The 19,167-nt window shown below is 42.9% G+C and overlaps 1 protein-coding gene across 1 annotated transcript in view; it reads left to right on the top strand.

Annotated features, from left to right (window-relative positions):
- The window catches only part of DNAJC5B (DnaJ heat shock protein family (Hsp40) member C5 beta), a 44,449-nt gene that overhangs the window by 19,665 nt on the left and 5,617 nt on the right, over positions 1 to 19,167 (top strand). Inside the window, exons 3-4 of the mRNA XM_067553852.1 lie at positions 14,617 to 14,830; positions 18,658 to 18,832. Of these exons, the coding sequence (XP_067409953.1) occupies positions 14,617 to 14,830; positions 18,658 to 18,832 (389 nt within the window). The remainder of the gene's footprint in view (positions 1 to 14,616; positions 14,831 to 18,657; positions 18,833 to 19,167) is intronic.

The following is a 19,167-nucleotide window of genomic DNA, read 5'->3' as shown; positions in this document are numbered from 1 at the left end:
GACTCATTGGTGATGCTGGCTTCTCCCTCTGGGCCCCTTGCACCTGGGAATGCCTTAATGGGCCATTATGCAGGCCATTGTTCTGCGGCCATCCTATCTGGGGTGTTGCCCAGGCAGCACAGTTTGAAACACAGATATCTCAAATACATCTATAACTTCCATTTCACATATTACACATGAACATAAGTATTATCTTACTTAGCATATTATAACCTTCCAAACAGTACCTGACATGGCATATCCCACATGGATTATTATGATTCTGCCATACTGAAGTCACACAATATACTAAATGCCCCCCCACTCAAGCCAGCCCGCATGACAGTCCCTCTGAGCACAGCTACAGTCCTGAACATCGCAACAGAGCTGGTGAAGATTTTTGCTTGAGTAGGGATACCCAAGGAAATCCTGACCAACCAAGGCACCAACGTGACCTACAGATTGATGGTCAAGTTATGCCGCCTCATGAATATTCGAACCTTAAGGACTTCAGTGTACCCTTCCTAAACAGACGGGCTCATTGAATGTTTCAATGGGACACTGAAGTGAATGTTGTGCAAATTTGTGGAGGATGATCCCTGGCACTGGGACTCTCTGCTACCCGCCCTACTGTTTGCCGTATGGGAGATTCCAGAAGCCTCCATGGGGTTTTCTCCCTTCAAACTCCTTTATGGAAGACAACCCTTCCATAAGAAGGCATCTTAGGCCTTCTCAAGGAGAAATGGGAGGTTCAAGAGATGCAGGTCCTGGGGACTCCGGGAACATCTCCGAGCTTTGGGAGCCTTCGCACAGGAGCACTTGATGCAAGCTCAGTGAACCCAAGAACTACAATACAATAAGGGCACTAAGGTGTGCAGCTTTGAACCAGGAGATAGAGTCCTACCCTCCACAGAGTTGAAGCTCCTAGCTAAGTGGCAGGGCACCTTTGAGGTGTTCCGTTGAGTAGGACTTGTAGACTATGAGATCCAGTTGCCAAACCAATGGAAAGAACTACGCATGTACCACATGAACTTGCTGAAGGCCTGGAAGACCAGGGAGGCCCTGTTCATCACACCCGTACCCTCAGAACTTGAGCTAGGACCTTTAGCAGGGGGACCCCAGGAACCAAAACTATTTGTAATGGGAGAAGGCCTCAGTCCCGCATTGTGGGAACAATTGCAACAACTCATGAAGTATTTTCTGGATATCCTATCAATGCATCCAGGGAGGACCACCATCATAAGCCACCATATTGCAATGCCCCCAACTCAGAGTGTGAAAGATGACCACTGACCCCTCCTTCAGAAGCTGTGGGCAGCTGTCCACCAGGAATTGGAAGTGATACTCAAGATGGGGGTAGTAGAAGAATCATGAAGCGAATGGCAGAGCCCGATTGTCTTGGTCCTGAAACAAACTGGGGCCATCCAATTTTTGCATCAACTTCCGCAAGGTCAGTGCCATCTTCCACTTTGACGCGTACCCAATGCCATGGATTGAAGAACTCCTACAATGGTTGGTGACAGCCAAATTCCTGTCAACCCTCAATCTAACGAAAGGTTATTGGCAGATATCCCTGATGCCAAACTCCCAAGCAAAGACTTCCTTTCCTGCACCCTATGGCCTCTTCCAGTTTGAAACAATGCCTTTTGGACTGCACAGGGCAGCTGCCACCTTCTGGAGATTGATGAATAAGGTGTTGCAGCCTCACAACCAGTATGTGGTGGTGTATATAGATGACATTGTACTTTACAGCGACAGTTGGGAAGACCACATCCATCATGTTGCCAGGATGTTTGAGGCTCTCTGAGACACTGGCCTTATGGCTACCCCTGCAAAATGCCACCTCGGAAAGGAAGAAATTATTACCTTGGGTACACGGCAGGGGAGGCAAGTTACAGACCCTGATCAATAAGGTACAGGCCCTATTTGATACCCTGGTACTGATAACGAAGAGGCAGGTGCACCAATTCCTGGACTAGCCAGGTGTACTATAGGTGTTTCATGCCTGGCTTCATGACGATTGCAGCACCTCTGTCTGATCTGACTATGAGTTCCCAACCCCAGCGAGTACAGTGGTCCAACAAGTGTGAAGAGGCATTCCAGACTCCAAAGAAACAACTAGTCTATGAGCCAATCCTCATTCACCCAGACTTCAAGAAAGAATTCATACTCCAAACTGATGCCTTGGAGGTAGGGCTAGGGGCTGTCCTCTCCCAGGTCAACCCCATTTTATACTTGAGCCGTAAGTTGTTCCCCAGGGAAACACATAATTCAACAATAGAGAAAGAAGCCTTGGCTGTGAAGTGGGCCATCGATGCCCTGGGCTATTACCTGCTTGGGAGCACTTTCAAATTGATTTTCAATCATGCACCCCTTAGATGGTTACATAGTATGAAGGAGAGAAACCCCAGATCACACATTGGTACCTCTCCCTCCAACCTTACGATTTCCATGTGTCGCATCATCCTGGTAAGATTCATGCCAATATGGAGGGGAGGGGAAGAGGAAGGGAGGCCAGACCACCTGACAGGGTCCCTCTTAAGGGGGAGGGTGAGTGACGGGGTGGACATACCCTGCACAGGCCATGAGAGGGTTAATCTCACAATTTGGGCAGCAGAAGTCCTGCCCCCCAGACCGTGCTGGGCATGCTTCAACTACTGCCTCAGTTTAAAAAGGAGCAGCCCAGCTCATTTTAGGCTGACCGCCGAAGAGGAAGGATGCGTGGTGGAGGCTCCAGCCCAGGAGTTGCTTCAGCTCTTACCTGGAGAACCAGGAAGGATCCTAGGAGTATCCAGACTACTGACCGAAGTCACAGTCTCAGGGTATTATGCATGCTGAGGAGCGTGGAAGCCCCGATGACCTGTGGACCACAAAACCAGGAGACAGGATAGGAAGCAGTCCAGGTAGGGGAGAAACAGTTGTGACTCCCAGAAAGAGTCAGCATGTTGTGGGCGGATTCCCCACTGACTCAGTGGTAAGCAACCTTGCCACTGCCAGAGCTGTGGACTAGGACCCGGTGGAGAAGAGAGGGTCTGGGTCCCCCTATCCCGGCCGTCACCCCCCTGGTGGTGGCCCCCTTTACTCTGGCCATTGGGCCACATGGCCCTGATCCCCAGGACAGCCATATTGATTCTGGCCATTAAGCCATACTGTCCTGAGTCCAAGGGCAGTCAGATGAGTTCCAGTTGAGGTGCCTCCACACTCCCCAACCTGTCCCACAGGGGGACAGGGTAGATATACCCCATGACACCAACACATCAGTTCGTTTCAGTTCCCTAACTTGTCATTCGGTTCTTTCCGTATCTTTGTGTTGGATACTAGCATTCAAGCTACTGATCCATGAAGATATTTCCCTTGCTCGTACTCAGACATAGAATGAATGTATCTTGATTTTGACAAGTTTCCTATCAGCTTATGCCAAAAGCTTACTGAAGCAAATGCAAGGAGTTATGGGATACTTAGCATAAGTTAGTGGTCCCCAAACTTTTTACCCCACGCCCCCCCTTACCCCTGTCTGCAACTCGCCATTCCCCCAGCTGGGCAGGCAGAGGAGCCATGGTCGGGGGGCTGCGGTCAGGGCCAGGGGGCCAAGGCTGGGAGTGGGGCTGCAGCTGGGGGCCACAGCTGGGGCCGGGCGCCACAGCCGGGGGCCGCAACCAAGGGCTGAGGCTGGGGTAGAGCTGGAGCAGAGTGGGACTGGGTGGCGCTCCCGCCCCAACCCCATGAGGGCTGGCCTGGACCATGCTGCGCCCCCCCCAAATGTTCCACTGTGGCCTCATAGTTTGGGGACCTCTGGCATAAGTGAACAGGATTATAGTATACGGCAGTTTAGCTATATCACCGTTACACTTATAATATTGGTGCTTGATGCAGATTAACATATATATATACAGTGCAGATAATACATATTAGTATGATATATATGCTAGCCAGCATATATTAGTCAACACGTCATACTTGTATTCAACTTTTAGTCACTCACATTAACACTATAATTGAATTTGAAAAACAAGTTAGGAAATACATCCACTTGCATCATTGCTCAGGCTCCATTTTACTGGTAATGCCTGGCCAGGATCTCCCTTACGCTGATATCCTATCACAGGCCTATCATGTGATGCTTAACAGTCCCATTTACTCTTGCTATTCAGAGGGGCCTCCAAAAACTTGAAGTGAGGCCCCCATGTCATTTCTTCCCATCCCTTGTCACTCTTTCTGTTTCCACTGTTCTTCCTAGATGTCTACACCACATGCATGCCTGCAGAGTCCATTCACACCCCAGTGCCAGTGCATGCACCTGCACACCGATCCAACATCATCATTATAAGCAGTCACACACAACCCTCCACCATTAGCATCCACACCAGCCTCCACCTGAAATCACACCATATAGTTAGCTGCACTTCCTTTATTTTATACAAATCAGGGCCTGATCCTGCAATTAACTCCATGTGAGCAAACACCTGCACACATGCAGAGTCAATTGCTAGATCAGGGTTTAGCTGTGGTAGTCTTCAGCTGAACAAAATAAAGTTGCCACTGTGCATGAATGAAGTCTCTACCCCATTTTTCCTCTTTCAAAATATTCACTGCGGGGGAGAATGTCCACAGCTTTCAAAGTAAGAAAGCTAGACTTTTGACAGTCCCTGGGTGAACAGACCTATGAGGTCAAATTCAGGGCTGACTTATACCCCATGTACTCCCATTGATGTCATAACGGCTTATGTGATTAATGTAATTTATTACATACATTTGACATAATACATTTTGGCTCCAGAAGTCATCAAATGACTTGCATATCAAACCTCATGTTGTTGTTGCTTTTACATTTAACTTTCTGGAAAGGAAACATTCTTTAGTCCCAGAAGGGGAGAGTTGTCATGGAAGAATGCAAAATGAGGTGGATTTTATTTTGCACTGAACATAAATAAGGATGGTAAAACTGACAGCGGTGCTTTATTAGTAATTACAGGAAAACAGAGACTGCTTCTGAATAAAGTGGAAATGTCAGAGGGATTCATATTTAATGGAATAATTGTAAATACTTACGAGATAAAATGATGAGTCAGGCTTTTAGATTTGTTTTAATTAAACTTTTATCTTATGCTAATTTGTTTCATGAGTCCAAAAACCTGCTGCTGAACTAGTCTTCAGTGCAGTGTAAAAAACCAGCAATACCTGATTGTAAGTTTCTTGCCATTATTAATTAAGTTGGTACTCACCATAATGACACCGCCTAGGGGAAAATTTAGTTTTAATAAACATGACATAGATACCGCTCCATGATTTTCTTTGCAATTTAGCGTCAGCTAATTTACCAGGGAAATAAAGAGCAAGATTTCTAATTAAAAAGAACTTGTTTGTATTTCTGGGGTCTAGGGTAGATCCTAAAACAAATAGTTTTTTAAAACAAATCATGGGATGGTTCCTTTAAAACAGACATTGAGAATTGGCTTCCATATTGGCAATGAAGTCACTTGTGATTAATGGTTACCTTATTTTCCAGAGTGTTTTCTTTTAAATTGTGAAGAAATGTAATATTGGTGAAAGGAGCCAGCTTGATAGTCCTGAATATTGATATTTTCTGATTATCTACGGGACAGTTACAGCACAGGGAAAGCTTCTGCACATGGTCCTGCCAATGTAATTCTATCCTGACCTATAGTTAGGATTGAGAGGATATATTAATCCCAATGCCCATTCATACCCATGGTGACGTGGGAATTCCCACTAAGATCTTGGACAGGGGCCACCAAGTTTTTCAATATTTGTAGATTCTGGTCCTTCAGTAACTACCATATAAGTAATAAAGCCCAGATTATAACCCTTCCTATCTTTCTGTACAGGTTAATTAAAGGATGTAAGGTTACCCCCATTCTTCCTTGGGCTTCCAACCTATATTCACAGGTTACAGCTGTGAAGGAGTAAAATTCAGCCTCTACTGGACTGTTGTTTTACCTTCTGTGCATTTGGAAAGGAAGCCAAAAGTTACCCCTCGCTCCAATGAGCACTACAGTGATAGACCTAGAATGCTATCCTTTATCATTTCCCTTTCTTTTGCAAAGAATTGCTTTTTTTTTTTAGAGATAGGCACCAAAAGAACCATGCCATATCAATCTTCCAGACAAACAGATAACAAAAGCCTCAGATAAACAAAAAGACAAAAAAGACAAAAATTGTCATGAAACATTTTGGGTTTAGAGGAAATTTTTCTGTTGTATGACAACTTTTGTTCAATATTTTTACAATAAAAGTGGATGCTTTATTTTTTGGGGGGATAATTCACAACTTTAAGAAAAAAATTTACACATGTCATTCTTTAACTTTTAATTGGATACACGTTGTGACAGCTTGTCATGTGTTGTTTTCCTGAATCCTTGACTGGATGAGTGTCGTGTGTGCACTTTAAAAAGTGGATACACTCATCGATTAATGATGAGCACAGTAATAAAAAAGATACAAAATGGGATCAATTGATTGAAACACACAACCATGTATACACATTGATAGAATTTTAAAAATAACATCATGCAACAACAGTGCAGTCAAGCCACCAAGCCTGAACAATTAGGTTGAATCAATTACCAAAAAAGTTTCCTTCTTCCCACACATCTGATGTGGAAGGCACTCCAATACTAGGGTGATGAGTGGCCATCCAAACTCTAAGTTCAATAGATGGATGGCTGGATTCAATGCATGAGTGAAAGAAAAAGCAAGTCTGACTACATATCAGATAAAGCGGCCCAGGTACATACCTAGAGGCAGGTATGGTAGATGAAAGTACCTGTAAATCTTGTTTTAACTCGAATGTATTTCAAATGACCAGTGTCTCCTTAACTGAGTGACATTTGGAAATGTCTATTTTGCAAGCCATAAAGAAAAATGTTCAGCAAAAGCAAGCAGTTCCTTTAAGCTGGAATTGAATCAGCAACCTGAGCATTGCTCTATAAATTGAGCCTATAGTCTACTGTGCAATCAGCTGAACTACTGAAGGAAGACAACCAGTTTAATCCAAAAATGACTTGTTATGCAGCACAGGTGCCAGACACTCAAGCACAATCACACCTTCCATGTGCATAGCTATTTCAAATGACAAAGCAATAAAAGTAGGGCTGGTCAAAACTGCTTTTGATACAAAATTTTTCCACAAAGCAAAATGAACTGCAGTAAGTGTGGAAAATTTTAATATATCCACATAATATCGAAAACCAAAATATTTTGATTCAAAATGGCACAGCTCTGCTTCAGATGAGTTGTAGTCTTGGTGCCTTTTGCTCCTGTTCTCCTCTAAAGGATGGACTCATTGGAAGACATCCATGTTCCACGATGCACCACTTTCTGCTCTCTAGGGGGAGGGAAGAGGGTGTGTCACAAGAGTATCTAGCCAAGATGCATCATGGGAGATGTAGTCTGGCCAGAAGTCCCAGCCCATAGTGGGGAATGGGTGCATAGGGCACCCAGGACTACAAATCGCCTGAGCACTGCAATGCCATTTTGAATTTAAATATTTCAGTTTTTAGCCAAAATGTTTTGTAGAAAAGTTGAAATTTTTGTGGAAATAAATATTATTTTCTCATCAGCTCTCAATGCAAACCCATCCTTTCCTGTTCACAGCTCCTGAGCACTAGGCAATAGGGGTACATTATAGGAATCCCAAGCCATGGTCCATCTTGAGCAATGTAGTTTATCCACAGGCTTTGAGTTTTATTCTTATACAGCTTGAATGTGTCTTTTGAAAGTTCCACGTGATGTGACTGTTTTATGTCTGATGAACTACAAAGTAAATAGTTGTCTTAGAATAGGAAATAAGTTACCAGCATTTAGGCATAGTAGCTGTTTGACCATCCTTCGGTATTAATAAATTAATTACAATGAATACATTTTATCTAAATCAAGATCAAAATATGACTGAAATCGTGTTGATATGGAAGGCAGAGGAAGATGGTGAAAGGAGAATCCTTCATCCCTTTGAAGTCAGGAAAAATGTTGTACAAATAAGGACTCCAGGACTAAACCCTTAATTTGTATAATTTTGCTTAAGGAGTACAGGGAGGGTGGAAATGTCTATAGATATATTAGAGATGTAAAAAGCATGGAAGCCAATTAAGTATTTAGTGTTATCCTTCCAACCAGCCATCAATTTCCAAGAAATACCTCAACCAGTATTAATGTTAATAGCCTGGGCTTTTTTCCCCCCACCTAACAAAAAAGAGCAGCTCCCATAAGCAACCTAAGTTCTTAGCACCATGGAATGTCATTAGACATGTAAAGTCAGCCTGTTTATTCAGTCTGCATATTTCATGTTTAATATTATTTAGTACCATGTTTAAATACAGAATGCATGGTGTACTAAATACCATTAAACATGAGACATTCCTGATATTATAGGCATGATTTAAAAAATACATTTAAGGCATGCAAAAGGAGATATTATTAAGTTAAAGATATAAGACTAAATTCCCCCCTGGTATAAATGCCAGTAGAAGTGTGTTCATGGGTTTATACCAGTATAAAAGGTGGCAGAGTGCCTCCAGACCAGCAGCTGTACTCAAGAACAAGGGTTGGCCACATGGGTGGCACATGACTCCTGCCTTTCGGGAGGCTGGGCAGGGGGCCACCGGTGCTCACATCATGATCCTGCCTCCTGCTCTGCCCTGTTCCCTGAGGCCCCACCCATGCTCTGCCCCAGGCCCACTCCTGCTTGGCCCCCTCCCTGAGATGACCCCGCCTGTCAATCGAACCTGTTAGCCCCTTCCCACCTGCCGCTCATGCCTCTTCGCCCCTTTCCCTGAGGCCCCTTCCTGCCGTCGCTCGCACCTCTTGGGGGAGAAGGTGAAGAGGCATAAATGGTGGGTGCTGAGGGGCTTCAGGGGAGGGGGCGAAGAGGTGCGAGCAGCAGGTGGGGGCGTCTCGGAGGAGGAAGCCAAGTCGAAGCAGGGCCAGGGGCAGAGCGGGAGTGGAGCATGGGTGTGGTGGAGAGGTGGAGTGGGAACTTCCAGGCAGCAGCTGTTTGTGGAGGCTTAGCTTCCCCAAGCCACTTATTCTGCTGCCCATGGTTGGCCAGTGGAAATTGACTGCATTTTCTCCTGACGGTGACTTTCCAGTGCTGCTCCTGTGGAAAATAAAGCTGCATTCCAGCCTCAGTGTAAACTGAGGGAGGAGCACTGCTTGCATTCTAATGAGTACATCTCTCCTTTGTCATAGTTAGGGTGACCAGACATCCCAATATTATCGGGACCATCCCTATATTAGGGGCTTTGTTTTATATAGGCAACTATACCACCCCCCTGAAAAAAAAGTCCTGATTTTTCACACTTGCTATCTGGTCCCCCTAGGTGCACTGGGATTTCCAAGCTCATGGGACCCCATGGTAGTGTATTTTACAACTCCCTGCACCAGCCTTGCTGAACTTGGTTTGTAGATTAGAACCATGTAATTTAGCAAGAGATAAGTCACTTTTATTGCCACTAGAGGGCACCTCCCATCGTTACTAAAGAAACTTCTTGTGTCAGTCCCTCAAAAGGGAGCACAGTCTTCCGAAATACAAAGCAGATATAAACATGAGCAAAACAAAAATATTGTCTCTGAAACCACCTTACTTGAGTCATGAAGGGGACCCAGTTATCTAGTCAAAGGCTATATATATATATAGGAACTTTGATATCAGTACTCTGTTGTGTCTTGTGTGGGCCTGAGCGTGAGCTCTGCAGCAGTATGATCTGGGCATGGGGAGAGTTCTCTGCAGGTCTCACTTCTTCCCTCATCAATTCCATAAAATCTCTGTAGCATCTCAGAAACTGCGGTACCTTCAAAATATAACCAGCTCTTGTGAATTTTTAGAAGTGCAACTCTTGGAAGTCACAAAGTTAACTGCACCTTTGAGAGGGGTCTTCTTTGAGGTCATCCACTTAAAGTTTCCAGGCTTCTAGCAATCACTTCTTTCAGGCAAAGACCCATGTCTCTCTCCCTCCCGGATGGGGGTTTAGGCTTGCAGTTCCTCTGAAACTCACTGTGATCTTTTCCCCAGCAAGTCTGTTCAGCACCTATGGTTAAGATTTCTCCAGGGGCTACATCAGTGTATACCAGTTACCAACAAGCCGTCACAAAGCAAAATACATTTCTCCTTAGGGCAAAAGCATTAAAGAGAAAATGTACAACCCTCTCTTCCCCTCCCCCCCGCCAAAAAAACCTTCCTATATACATGTTAAACGCTTATCTGAGGTCACCCATCAGCCTTACGGGGCCCAGGTAAGGCCAAGGTCCTTCCAACCTTTCTGCAAAGGTTGGGGCCCACCTTGGACAAAATGTTCTGTCCATTTTCTGAATCATAAAGAAGGCACTTTGTCAGTTTAAATAGCCTTTTTATACCCAAAGCCCCTCCTTTGAATTTTGGTCTATGGAACACCCATCTTGAACTAATATATGCAAACTAGCCCAGTAGGTGGTAATTCTCTAGAGTTGTTTACAGTTTCAGCAACTAGCCTTAATCACACCCATTGTTTTTAGCTCCTGGAGGAGCAGTGGTAACCCTCCCCTGCTGCAGTTGTGTACAATCCTTGGCCTACAGAGATACATTAAACCATTCATAAACTTAATACAATATGGTCCCCCAAATATACTGCATGTGGTTGCAGTATCTGTTAGAGTGACATCAACGTGAGAGGAAAATACTTTGCTTAAATATTTTATGCATCTTTTATTGAACCAACTTCTGTTGGTGAGAGAGGCAATCTTTCAAGCTTGCACAGAGCTTTTCTTTAGTGCAGCCCTTGAAACTTTGTCTCTCTCACCAACAGAAGTTGGTCCCATAACAGATATTACCTCACTCACCTTGTCTTTCCAATATCCTGGGACCAACACAGCTACAACAACGCTGAATAAACAAAGAGAGGAAGTTAGCTCAGCTCTTTGCTAATGCAGCTGGTAGACTAGAAGGTTGTAAAGGGTACTTCCTGTAGAAAGCCTTATATCGTTGACCTAATTTTAGTCTGAAGGAAAATTGAGTTTTTTACTTTTTTTTGCATTCAGATCCTGGTAACAGATACAATAACAGGAACAATATAGGAACTTAAAAGGAATAGTTAGAAACATATAGAAAATTACATGTGCATGCATCTTCTGTGAGAGGTCTGGAAAAGGTTCTAGCCAATTCTACAGTAAAAATGTAAAAATGGATGAAATGGATGAAAGGTAGATAGAAAGCTGGCTAGATCACCGGGTTCAATGGGCTCGATGTCTAGTTGGCAGCCAGTATCAAGCGAAGTGCCCCAGAGGTTTGTCCCTGGGCTGATTTTGTTCAATATATTCATTAATGATCTGGAGGATAGGATGGATTGCACCCTCAGCAAGTTTGGGGATAACACTAACTGTAAAAATATCTGAGCCCTACGCTACCACTGTAGTCAATGGAATTTCTCCAGAATTTCTCATTGGTGGAAATGAGATCAGAATCTGACCCAGTGTGTGCGCCTGTAGCTGTAAACGCTGCAGTTACCCTATTACCACGTCTACCATATACTAGCCAGGTTAGTGTTTTCGTTTTTATGAATGTACCATCTTCTAGACATAGTAACATGGTATCCAGTACTTGCACTTATCTAATTGCATGTGGTATTGACATCAGACACTGTCTCAAGACTTACTCTGCATTTGCCATGAGTTCATAGTAACAGTATTAAGTCCATTTCAAGGGAATAAGGAAAGTTTAGCACTGTGTATAAGCATATATGAAAAGAAATAGCTGAAGATTTGGATCAGTAGCTACTTGACAGCGGTTTGTAAATGGATCGAAGGTTTCAAAAAGAGTTGGGTTTTTTTTCCAAAACATCAGATGAAATCAGTCCAGTCTAAAGACCAACCTCCTGCAATTTCATTATTTTAAAAGGGCCCAATTCACAATTGCTCTACATCTTTTGTACTCGTTTACATCAGAGCAAAGTAGCAAAATGCTACCTGATCCAAACAGCATTTTATACTCACTTTCCAATGGTGCATGTGATATAGGCAATGGTAAATCAGGTCCAAAGATTGCTTTTGCCTGGAGATTGGCAAAAGGGCCTTTGAAACTGAATCTATTCTAAACCACTGTTATATTTCCATTCTATATTTCAGAAGTATGCTGCCATTCTATTGGAGCTCCTGACTTTATTTTACTTTACCATTGTTTGGGTTTCTGAAAATCTAGATACTGTATATAATACCTTGAAGTATCTATTGATCCATGAGATCATCCAAAGTTGTCATACAGGATATAGGGTGCTGAGGGAGTTGGCTGATGTGATTGCAGAGCCAGTGGCCATTATCTTTGAAAACTCGTGGCGATCGGGGGAGGTTCCAGACAATTGGAAAAAGGCAAATATAGTGCCCATCTTTAAAAAAGGGAAGAAGGAGGATCCACGGAACTACAGATCAGTCAGCCTCACCTCAGTCCCTGGAAAAATGGAGCAGGTCCTCAAGGAATCCATTTTGAAGCACTTAGAGGAGAGGAAGGTGATCGGGAACAGTCAGCATGTATCCACCAAAGGCAAGTCATGCCTGACCAACCTGATTGCCTTCTATGATGAGATGACTGGCTATATGGATGTGGGGAAAGCGGTGGACATGATATACCTTGACTTTAGCAAAGCTTTTGATATGGTCTCCCACAGTATTCTTATCAGCAAGTTAAAGAAGTATGGGTTGGATGAATGGACGAATGGATGAAAGGTAGATAGAAAGCTGGCTAGATTACCGGGTTCAATGGGCTTGATGTCTGGTTGGCAGCCAGTATCAAGCGAAGTGCCTCAGCGGTCGGTCCCTGGGCTGATTTTGTTCAACATATTCATTAATGATCTGGAGGATAGGATGGATTCCACCCGCAGCAAGTTTGGGGATAACACTAAGTTAGGGGGAGTGGTAGATATGCTGAAGAGTAGGGATAGAATACAGAATGACCTAGACAAATTGGAGGATTGGGCAAAAAGAAATCTGATAAGGTTCAACAAGGACAAGTGCAGAGTCCTGCACTTAGGATGAAAGAATCCTATGCACTGTTGCAGACTGGGGACCAACTGGCTAGGCAGCAGTTCTGCAGAAAAGGACCTGCGGGTTCCAGTGGACAAGAAGCTGGATAGGAGTCAAAAGTGTGCCCTTGTTGCCAAGAAAGCTAGTGACATATTGGGCTGCATTAGTAGGAGCATTGCCAGCAGATTGAAGGAAGTGATTATTCCTCTCTGTTTGGCATTGGTGAGGAGTATTGTTTCCAGTTTTGATCCCCCATTATAGGAAGGATGTGGACAAATTGGAGAGAATCCAGCAGAGGGCAACACAAATGATTAGGGGACTTGAGCACATGACTTATGAGAAGAGACTGAGGGAACTGGGCTTATTTAGTCTGCAGAAGAGAAGAGAGAGGGGTGATTTGATAGCGGCCTTCAACTAACTGAAACGGGGTTCCAGGGAGGATGAAGCTAGGCTGTTCTCATTGGTGGCAGATGACAGAACAAGGAGCCTCAAGTTGCAGTGGGGGAGGTCTAGGTTGGATATTAGGAAAAAGTTTTTCACTAGGAGGGTGGTGAAGCACTGGAATGGGTTAAGCACCTAGTGAGGTGGTGGAATCTCCATCCTTAGTGGTTTTTAAGGCCCGGATTGACAAAGCCTGGATTGACAAAGCCCTGGCAGGATTGATTTAGTTGGGGTTGGTCCTGCTTTAATTCAGGGGGTTGGAGTAGATGACCTCCTGAGGTCCTTTCCATTCCTAATCTTCTGATTCTGTGATTTCCCGTCCTTTAAGGAAGGTAATTTTGAGGAAGTAAACAAATTGTACATTTGCTTTAAAGCTGACTAACTAAAATAATTTTTGGAAAGAAGAATAAGATTCTGTGGTTTTAGCATGTATCAATTTTCTGCCTAAAGGGTTTTGTAACTGACAAGGTATCAATGCCTAACATATATTAAATATAATAAAAATACAGAGTCAGCCTTAACTACAGCAGTGCTATATTAAGGGAAGCCTTCTTTTCTCTCTCATTAGAGCGATATTTAAGGGCCTTACAAAACTTCCTCTGATTTCAGTGGAAGCAAGACTGGGCTTGTAATCTCTACAGTTAAAGAAAAATTATGCCCCTTTTTCTCAGATGGAAAGTCAGAAAGTTTGAGGGGTAAGATGCCCTTGTCATTATGAATTAAGCGTAAGGTGTATTTTAAAGGTGACATCCTGGCCCTATTTAATGCAATGTGACTTTTGCCATTGACTGCAATGGGACCTGCATTTTGCCCTAAGGGTAAAATTACTCCACATGTACAAATATCAATACAGCCATGTTAATTAGTCCTATATAGGAAGGTATGTTTATTTAATATTTATCCCTTTTTACGAGAATATTTATCATTTTTCTTTCAAAAGCTCTCCTACTCATCTTGCTGCCCACTTTCAAATCTTAGAAACCCACCTTTTTCTGTTATCTTTGTATCATTAGCCATTATCAGTTACAATAGAGCTTCACACTGGCATCTTCTCATTTAACTCATGCTACAGTAAAGCTGTAATTAACAAGACTCAGGCCAGACTTTTTGCTCAGAACAAAAATGCATCAACCAAAATATTTTGTAAATATATTTTGCAAAAATGCTTTTCCTTCTGTTTCTTTCATGTTTAAGAAAATTGGCTCTGAAATTTCATCCCGACAAGAATCCTGACAATCCAGAGGCTGCTGAAAAATTTAAAGAGATCAATAATGCTCATGCGATACTGACTGACCTGTCCAAGAGAAACATATATGATGAGTATGGATCATTAGGGCTGTATGTGGCGGAACAATTTGGTGAAGAAAATGTTAACACATACTTCATGCTTTCAAGCTGGTGGGCAAAGGTGAGTGGGTAAAAAAAATGTTCTGTTCTCTTTTTAAAAATACACTGAGCAAGCTATGAAATCATGCAGTCTTCTAACCTAGTCTGGCCCTGATCCTTCAAAGGGTCCCATGTGAGTCCATGGGCACTTCATGGGAACAGGGGTCTTCCCATGCAGAACAAGTTTGAGGATCAGGGCCTTAAATCATAGCAGCTTCATTAAACAATTGCATGTCTTGAATGATTAAAAACTGGCAAAAATATAATTAAGCACCTCTCCAGAGAAGTGCTAATGAAGGATTTTTTCCTTTTTTCCTTTAATTTACTAAATAATTAAATACACTGCATGTATTGTAACACTTGGAGGCATAATTATATTTGAAATTGGAGCTCCAGGTTAATTTTGATTTTCTTTTCAGTAATGACTAAATAAAAATGACTCATTGCTCAAAAATGAGAAGTCCTACTTGTGTGACAACCAGCTAATAAGTTACCGTACAAATTTAGCCATGTTCTTTGCTATATATAGCACACAGCATATGTAAGCAATAATAATACATAACACAATGTGTGATTATGGTGTAATATACATGCACTTTGGGTACACTGTGAGGGGGCAGATGAAAGGAAGTGGAAGAAGAGGTGAGAACTGCGGAGTGGAGGAAGAGAGCAAGAAAGGGAGAGCATGATACATCAGCAAGTTGAACAAGGAAAAACCCATCTTGGGAGTTCTGATGACGTAAGAGCTCTGCTCATTTGGTTTATTATGTAATTGTAATCCTGTGATATTTCTGTATATATTACAAACCCTAGCATTTCACACTGTGTGTCAGTGAATGTAACAAGCCTATGATGTCACAAATGTGGAAAATCCCACACTTTGGATGTTATTCTTACTGCTATTTCCAGCAACAAAATCTTGGGGCAGCAAAGAGTCCATTGGAATAAATAGAAAAATTATCTTTGTGTGAACCAAATACACTGTGATGAGAGGAGAAATGACAGAACTTATGTAGGAACATGGGAATCGTCATCCTGGATCAGATGAATGATCCATCTAGCTCAGTATCCTGTCTCCAACAGTGGCCAATACAAGGCAGTTCCATGCGTCTGGGAAAGCATACTTTATAGACTACTTCAAGTGGGAATAGAAGCTGCTCAAATACAAATTAATGGACCAGATTTTCAAAACTGAGCAGCTAAATCATATTGGCAAAATTTGTATCTACACCAGGAAAAACTGAAGATGGGCCTGGACCACATCTCCACTCTGAACTCCCAAGACTTTGCAATTGGTCCCTATTTCTCTGGCAGCAAATTTACACTGGGTGTGGGCTGCTGATTCCTGCTGCATCCTGGACTTCCTTCACTATTGGTTGCTTCTACTACTGCTACCTGTTGCGTCAATCTTCCTTCTCTTTGCTCTCAGCTATTCCTACCTCCGCCTCCTTGCCCCCACCTCTGAGCATAGGGAGTCACTGGCTAAGAGCGGAGAGAAGAGACGCTACAAGTCCTCTAGCAGCAGCATCAGATGAGCCCCTCCCTTGACTCAGATTACATGAATATGAATGTGGAATGGATATGGGTATGAGAACAGGAACAGTAACAACAGCAGCAGCAGAGCCTTGACCAACAAGAAGAGAAGAGGAGAGCATAGGAAGTAGCTGAGAAGTCCTAGAGGCTGTATGAGGGCAGGGAGAGCAATCGATGGATTTGTTTTGGATGGATGTGCTATGTTCTGGAGGTATGGATGGATTTGTTACAGAGATGGGAGGCCTGTGCATTGCATATTGCATATAAATTGCATATTGCAAGATCTTCTACGAAAAACATACAACAAAAATCTGAGGTGCTTATATACCATTCCTTCCAAATTGTTACAGGATAGCTTCTCCATCACCACTAAACCAAACAATGTTTCCCCGTTTCCAGAGTATAAGCAGGTCAACAAAGGCTTCTCTCAGGTTGAGTACAGCCATCTCCCCACATGCCTAGCTGTACCTTTCCTCTTCCACCTATTATACCCATAAGCAGGGCCCTGTGGTGAATGAGTCTGTCTCAGGGCCTTACACTGCTACTCATCACCATAGTATTTGAGTCCCAGTGGCATCTGATTCATACTCCTGTAAAACCAACAGAAAAACAGAGTAGAGGGCCACAGTTCTTTCCAGCTACCCTCCTCCCATACTTTCCAGGACCCTGACAGGCAGTGTACCCCATCACATTCACACATACTCAGAAGATGCTAAGGTTGTGACACAAGTCATTGAATGTAATGAATGAAAATTAAAGGTGAAGTGCAAAGCAAAAATGACTGTTGAGTTAAGTCCAGATTTCTCTGCAGACTTAACTGTGCTGGAGTAGTGGGGCCATTTTACATAAAAAGGAGCGTTAACTAATATTTTATAATTCCTTTTTTTCTTCCCTAAGGGCTGCCTACACACAATGTTTGTGCCACTTTAACGACATCAGATTGAAATCAGTACAGCTAAAGCTGTACAATTCCTTAGTGTAGACACAATTATACTAGTATGAAGATGCTTATACTGGCATACCTTATCCCCATAAATTTAGGGAAATAATCTATATCATTATCAGGAATCTTTATATGGATATAATGGCATCCATACTCAGGGAGTGTGTACCAGTTTATCTATTTCAGTAAAAAGTCACACCCTCACCCAAATAGTTAAACCAGTACAGAAGTTAAATTTGCCATGAGAGAAGGAACAGCATTTTGAAATAACTAAAACTCAGCATAACTCTGGCAAGTCTTTTGAAAAAGTCTGGATGAGTTTGTGGGCTTAACCAGGTACAGGTATAACCATTGGCCGTAAGCCTCAACACTTGCCCAGGTGGCTAACTTTAAACACATGAATCATTTCACTGACTTCAAATGGGACCTAACTGAACCCATGCTAAGATTACATCATTTAATTTACATAGTCACTTACACACTCTTAATCTGATACCTATCCTTACACGTGCCACAATCCTGTGATGGGTTCTGTTGGGGGGGCGGAGTTTGGAAGGGAGATTGTTATATTATTCATCATTATTATCAAGCAATGTATTTATTTTGAATACATTAAACTATTAGTGAGAGCACTTTTTCTGAGTTAAGCTGCATGTGTTAAATAAATCATTCACGACAGTGGCCTTTTAACTATAATCTAAGGGCTAAATTGAGCCTCCTTGATTAAAGCAGATTTGTCCCTGAAGGCCATGGGATGTGCACTAGCCAAGAATTTATTCCACAATTTGGGCCTAATTCTCCTCTATAAACCTGGGTAACTTCACTGGATTCACGCTTGATATACCCCAGTATGTGTGAAAGGAAAATTAAATGTTTCATCTTTGCCTCTCCAGCCTTTGGACTCCTTATTTTGTTTCTCTCTTCTCATGCGCGTGCTATTATCAGTAATCTATCAGTGAATAAGAATTTGCACAGAGATCTGCTGTAATGAGTCATTTTAAGGGAGGTGGGGGTTTTGCACTATGTTTGCAGTTTCTGGAAGGGCTCACTCAGCACTCACAACTGGGGCCAGATTTGCAAGAGCTCAGCATATTGGGGGCATGTTGGGTGTGGAACCCTTGAAAAGATGGCCATAAATGTCACAACGAGAGAGGGTGGGAGGCAAGTGCTCTGGAAATCTGGCCCATATTTGGGTTTTTGAATGGCAGCTAAACTCTTGACAATCTGGCTCTGACTGTGGGTGTGGAGCACTTGCAAATCTAACCCTGAGCTCTTTTGAAAATCTGACACTATGTGCCTTATGTCTGTTACAAACTGTCACTAATTAAAGCAAGTTCATGTGGTAATAGGGGTTTCTCCCCCATTTAATCTAGGCCCTGTTTGCAGTTTGTGGCCTCTTGACAGGCTGCTACTTTTGCTGCTGCTTGTGCTGCTGTTTCAATTGCTGCTGTGGGAAGTGTAAACCCAAACCACCAGAAGGAGAAGAGCATGAGTTCTGCATGTCTCCTGAAGATTTGGAAGAGCAGATTAAGACAGACATGGAACGAGGTACTGATTGTAAAGACTTATTATATAGTGAAAATATACAAAATAATTTAAAAAACTATCAATCAGTTCCTCTGCTGATGTAAACTGGTGTAGCTCCACTGACATCATTGGCGATATGCTGATTTACAGCAGCAGAGAATATGGCCCTACAAATCTTCCATATGGCAACTAAGCCAGAAGCAAAATATACTGCATATTTCTTTGTATCTGTTACTGTCTTGATTATGCAGTGGTGTTGTTGCCATGTCAGTCCCAGACACAAGGTGGGTGAGGTCATATCTTTTGTTGGACCTGCTTCTGTTAGTGAGAGTGACAAGCTTTCGCGTTTACATAGA

This window comes from Emydura macquarii, unplaced genomic scaffold (assembly GCF_026122565.2).
Source record: "Emydura macquarii macquarii isolate MOO-44397 ecotype Brisbane River unplaced genomic scaffold, CSIRO-AGI_Emac_v2 contig_1477, whole genome shotgun sequence".
Lineage (NCBI taxonomy): Eukaryota > Metazoa > Chordata > Testudines > Chelidae > Emydura > Emydura macquarii.
The sequence above is the reverse complement of the archived record's forward strand: the minus strand, read 5'-3'. Positions and strand labels throughout refer to the sequence as shown.